The sequence below is a fragment of the Haplochromis burtoni genome, unplaced genomic scaffold, assembly GCF_018398535.1.
Source record: "Haplochromis burtoni strain Fernald_Lab_line unplaced genomic scaffold, NCSU_Asbu1 Contig_43, whole genome shotgun sequence".
NCBI classification, from domain to species: domain Eukaryota; kingdom Metazoa; phylum Chordata; class Actinopteri; order Cichliformes; family Cichlidae; genus Haplochromis; species Haplochromis burtoni.
The window spans coordinates 2,304,470-2,310,469 of NW_024582404.1; the positions used below are offsets into that span (position 1 = coordinate 2,304,470).

General features: G+C 40.8%; 1 protein-coding gene across 2 annotated transcripts in view; it reads right to left on the minus strand.

The window, feature by feature from the left end:
- adamts3 (ADAM metallopeptidase with thrombospondin type 1 motif, 3) overlaps nt 1–6,000 on the minus strand; it is a 137,888-nt gene that overhangs the window by 14,501 nt on the left and 117,387 nt on the right. For both annotated transcript variants that reach the window (XM_042220121.1, XM_042220120.1), the window contains exons 18-19: nt 3,415–3,571; nt 2,203–2,335 (exon numbers count right to left, since the gene is read on the minus strand). In XM_042220121.1, coding sequence (XP_042076055.1) covers nt 2,203–2,335; nt 3,415–3,571 — 290 coding nt within the window. The remainder of the gene's footprint in view (nt 1–2,202; nt 2,336–3,414; nt 3,572–6,000) is intronic.

Below are 6,000 nucleotides of genomic sequence, written 5' to 3' on the forward strand. Positions count from 1 at the left end.
GTTTTATATTGTAAGGTCGACCCTACAATAACACATACGGAGAAACACCCAACAATCATATGACCCCCTATGAGCAGCACTTTGGCGACAGTGGGAAGGAAAAACTCCCTTTTAACAGGAAGAAACCTCCAACAGAACCAGGCTCAGGGAGGGGCGGGGCCATCTGCCATGTTTGCCACACTTCAAAAGTCACAGACCTGAGAGCATAAAGACAGCTGTCACTGTTTCACTCACTGCTTTGCTTGTTAGTAGTTGCTCCCCTTGCCACAGCTGTAACTACAGCATAACCCAGCAAATACTTCAACACTCAATAACTCGGCTGTTGCTGACGGCTGGACATATTTCATGAGCACTTACCGGATCGTCTCATTGAGCAAATCTGTGTTTGAGAATTGTTTCATGTTTTCTTTTGTGACAGTACAATAAGAACACAAGGGATCCACTTCCGACTCAAACCAAGGCCTTTCACTGTTACTACGGAGCATTTCTAATCCTACTGAGCAAACGGGCTACACAATGAAGAACTCGCATCACACGTTTATCATGATGCCACCAGCGGGGTGATGGTTATGATAGCACAGGAATTAAATAAAGATAAAATTAAATGATTGGAAAAGTGTTGAGTGTAATATTTGTCAGTTTACACCGAGTGGAAAACAACCCGAAACTAAATGTAACTGACTTAGTTGTGAAGTAAATGTCACAGCTCATTTTCTGATGTCCCGAGGCAGCTGACTTATTATACGAAGTTATAAATTTCAGACTTTCTGTGAACGCTGTGTCGTCGGGACCTCTCGGGCTCTGCTGCTTTAATTCTGATCTTTCTAATTCTAACCTGTCACAGGTCATTTTAACCGAATCATAAAATACGCAGGCTGAATAATGATTACTTGATGGTGCTCATTTTGGGAATTTTGAGGCTTTGCAGATGTCAAATTATGCAAGATTGTAGAGATGAACAGAGCAGAGCTCACCGAGTCATGCTTTCACTCTGCACATTTGAAAACTGGGTAGAGTCCATATATGATGTGCATCTGTGTGTACTATAGGATATTATATAATATTTTTCTGATTATTTGATGGAAAAAATTAAATGGAAGAAAAATATGTTTAGTCATCGAATGGCAAATATATCCATATACATATATATCAGCTAAATGATCTGTACTTGTATAAGGTCACCGTGTTCAATTCTGAGAGGATGTTAAATTCAATGATAATCCGCTCCAAAGGTGCTCCACTCTGTGTCGCCCATATCTGACCTGTAAACAATACAAAGTCATTTTCTGTGCCTAAAGAGGACGAAGTGTCTGAACCAGAGCTCACATCTTGATAAAGACAGCAGATTTTTGGCTGTTAAGCTTTCATTTTCACTCCTTTCACACTCTAGTACAGTCCAGTGATAAGAAACAGATAATTGAAATTTAAATGATGCTGACAAAGGCATTTACCTACTGCTCCTGTGAAAACGTAAGGAGACACAAGACACCTCTCAAGTGTGTCCTGGCTCTGCAGCTTCCTCCAAGTTGGACACGCCCAAAATGCCTCATCTAGGAGGCGTCCACGTCAGCTGTCTCCTGTCGATATGCAGGAGGGTACGTCTCTTTTGAGCTCACAAAGGTATTCTTTGGGTTGCTACCTGCAGATCGTGGCCATGGAGGGCAAGAATGTAGACTGACAACAGACCAGTAAAACGTCTGCAACACTGCCGAGGCAGGACCAATCCTACTGTCAATTTCTTCAACAAGCCCCTGATATACTTAAACTCTGGCACTTGAGGACGAAATTCATCCCCTACACTGATTTTGCACTCCACTCTTTTCCATCTGAGAACCATGGCCTCAGACCTGTAAGTGCTAATTCCCGACCCAAACACTTCAAATTCAGCTGCAAACTCCTCAAGTGTCAGCTGGACGTCGCCATTTGATGAAGCCAAGAGGGCCACGTCGTCCACAAAAAGCCCTGACGAGCTCTCGAGACCACTGGCTGTGATACCCTCTGCTCCTCGGCTGCACTTAGAAATTATGTTCATAAGTTGCCACTGATGAAGAGAAAGAGTGGCAAAGGGCAACTCTGGTGGAGTCAGTCCCACTGGGAATGACTGAGACTTAATGCTGGCAACATGTTCGTCAGGTCCAGCTTGAGTAGAAGTTTAACAGAAAGCTTTCTTTAGCTGGAGGATGAGGGGAGGCCTGTACTCACTGAGGCTGTGTGCAGTCCTGAAGGTTACACATTCTTCGGATGGGTTTGGGCCTCTTGCCAGCGTCGCAGTAGCCTCGATGAACCATCTTGGTGTCTCCCTTTTTCCGACATCCATACTTGGTGTACTGAAACCCTGTCCAGAAAACCCCCACCCCCAAAAACCCCATGTTTTAATTAGAAAGACAGTTCACATCCTTTTACTGGGGTTTGACTTTCAAACTTCAAAGTTCCTTTGCAATTACTCAAGTCACATTTTTATATCTAATTTCCTTTAAGTTTAAAATGTGTCTTAAAGCTTTTGTCTACTTTTAAGTTAAATACCAGCGAGCTTAAGCCTGCTGCATAAAATCTTAGAGGTGTATTCAGGCTAATATAAATATAACACAAGCATGTGCAACATCAAGAAGGGAAAGAACTGCAGTTAACAGTTCAAGTGTGAATGAGACACGAAAGTGCTTTAAGTACTCGAGTATAAAAGTTCCATTTACCATTATGGGATATTTAGTAAGCTGGAAAAATGTGTAATTTTCTTTTGCAGGATTACAAATTTCATGCTGTTCCCACACTAAAGGTCAGAGTCACATATCAAGTAGATATAATAAGATGCAAAATTTGACCAATATTAATGTTGTATTAGTTTGTTTCTTTGTTTGAAATATTTGCAGCTATGAAGTCGTGAAATTTAAGCTCACAGTGACATCTTTGGTGGCCAATTCTGCAGATTTGAAATGCTGATGCTCTTCGCACAGGGATGTTTAAAAACCAAACATAACATTTGACATATGAATAATACCAAAAAACACAGTAGAAAAATGATAAATGAAGTTTTTTTAGGACTCATGACCATCGGGGGAAAAGAAAAAAACGGTTAGGGTAGCAAAAATCAATCTTATATCAAGTACCAACCTTATCTTTCCTACACTAAGAAACAGTGAGTACTGCCAATAACACCTTTTCGATATTCTGTGTATCCATGCAAATGAAAAGACTTTGTGGTTAGAAGTGCATATAAGAAATATATGTCAATCATCTTGTTTGAAGACAAAATATTTGGTTGAATTAGCTCACTCAGTCAATAATTTCTTACTTCAAAGACACAGCTTGAGAATGTGGATGAAAGCAGATCATCACAAACACCTATAGACTGAATATGAAACTTCAATATACAATTTTAATAATTTTTTTTTAAGTGAAGGTAGTTTCTGAGTTTACCTCCAGCACATGGCTTGGAACACGGAGACCAGCTCTTCAGAGCCCACTCATAGGTCTCCTCCTGGATGACATTGTTATTGTTGATGGGCACCGAATCTTCATGGATGATGTACTTATACATCAGAGTCGACCGTGTCTCATTGTCCTTTGGCATAATCTAGAAATCAAAGGAAGATAAACCATTATACCATCATCCTCCGTGTCTAATATCAAAACACGCAGAAAGATTGCCCTCTCTCAAACACGGCTCCTGATTGGGTGGCAGATAATGGAGGAAATAGAGAGGAGAATTCATGGGCAAGTTGAGATGCACCAGTTTTGCTCGTGTCCCCGTCTCAGAGCTTTTCATCTGGATCAGTTTAAGATTTTATAATTATATTAAAAGACACGATATATAAGGTTTGAAGGTGAAAGACGCATAACTGACAGGATAACTGACAGGCTTTCAGGAAAAAAAGAATATTTCATTTGTGGAATTAACAACTCTTTAAAATCTATGAAAGGCTTTTGTGTAAATGTGTAATCGACAGCTTTTCATGGAGTGTGCCATTCATTTTACATCATCGTGTAATACAAAAAACACAAGATGAGTAATAATATAAGTTATGAAGAGTAGCCTTGAAGTGAAATAAAATTCAGCAGTTGACTTCAAATCCAAACATTACGCCGTCACCTCTCCACCACAGAGTGTCTATTACTGTGCTACAGAAAGGAGGAACATGGAGAAAATCTCAGCATTTCAGCATCTACCTTTTGGCTTTTAGGTCTCGCTGAATGAAGTCTTTTCAAAGGAGAATGCAGTGTTAAACTTTCTGAACATACTTTAGAGTCTTTCTTTAAAAAGGAGACTTTTCTGTTTTGTACTCAGGTGCCCTTCAGGTCAGGCTGACTGCAAAGCAGAGCAGCCAGATGGAAATATGAAATGTTTGGTGTTTATTTCATTTTTACAAGACTCGCTAACATTAAAGCAGCTTGAAAAACAGCTGAAGAGGAAATGAGCTACGGCTGTTTTCTTTCTTTCAGTCATTCAAGTCTAGAAGCCTGTCCTGGTTGGAAAGCGGTGACTCGAAGTCCCAGCAGCTACTAGTGTCGTGGCTCAAGAGTTGGGAGTTTCCCCTTTGATCGGAAGGTTGCTGGTTCGAGCCCCGGCTTGGACAGTCTCGGTCGTTGTGTCCTTGGGCAAGACACTTCACCCGTTGCCTACTGGAGGTGGTCAGAGGGCCCGGTGGCGCCAGTGTCCGGCAGCCTCGCCTCTGTCAGTGCGCCCCAGTGGGTCCTTAGGGACTGAGAGGGTTTGTGCATTTACATGTTCACACTCATGTAGAGGTTTTCTTAATGACTTTGTAAGCACTTTTTTAAAGTGTCTTAATCAAAGACAAAGAGATTTACTGATTTGTTTTTATCCTTGACTTGTGCTCAGAGAGAACATGAAATATTTAAACGATTTGCACACCGCGTCCTTAAAATCTGCGAGATTAAACTCCATGTTTTTTCAAGTTGCAGGAGAAAGTTCCTGCTACGTCGCTCGTGTTTTTCTGACAAAGTTCTGTTCCTGGGAAAACTCATCAGTTTCTGTCACATCTGTTCTCTTCGATACGTTTGGAACAAACACGCCTGTCTAATTATTTTCCCGTCATAAAAGAAAAACAGCAAATATCCCAGACGTGGCAATTTAGAAAAGTCGACCGATGTGACATGCAAGAAATCAGAGTTGATGTCCACGAGAGAAAAACGATGATTAGAAAAATAGAAAGTAGTTTCTTTGTTTTTTAACAAGCTTCTCATACAAGTGAGACTTGAGACTAGATGAGATTCTAATAAACAGAAACCAGGGGAAATAAATAAATCACCCTGTCAGCCATGACTGCATCATTTGATCACTTCCTCTTCTTTACCGCTTGAAAGTCTACCAGCAGCAGCCCATATTTCAGCCGGCTGGATGTACATCAGATGTTAGTGAGGGGGTCTCTGCCTGTGCAGCTGCCCCTGGAAAAACCTGGAAATTACTCTACCCACATCTTCACTGATATTTCCTGAGGTGTCAAAACTCATCATTAGTGATAAAGGGGATGTGAAAAGTCCAGTGAAAATCATCACTAAACGTCCAGTTTATAAGTGATGAATGTAACGCAGCTATTAATTTTGCATTTTTCCCTCCTCGCTGCTGGCTATGGTCTCATTAGTAACTCTGACTGTTTTTCGACCTGTGGGAGCATTTTGAATGAGACGGTCCCCTGCTGCAGTGGGACTGGCTGTAAAACTGTCCTAATAGGCAGTTAAAGTCTGGTCTTCAGGGCACTGACTCAATTTTATGCACTACTTCAGTTCTCTTCATGTCTTTTGGGATGACTGAGAGTCAGCGTTACCCTTTTCTGATGCTGGAAAAACCATTTCTCCATTGATCCGCGTGTACGGGTTTGTTTCGTTAATGTCATTCAGACACACAGTTGTGAAAATAGTTGTTCGCATGGTCACCAGGTCCTTTAGGCATTCAAGGGCGAGAGATATAGATATATATAGATATAGATATATAGATATATATATATATAGAGAGAGAGATATATATATATAGAGATATATATATAT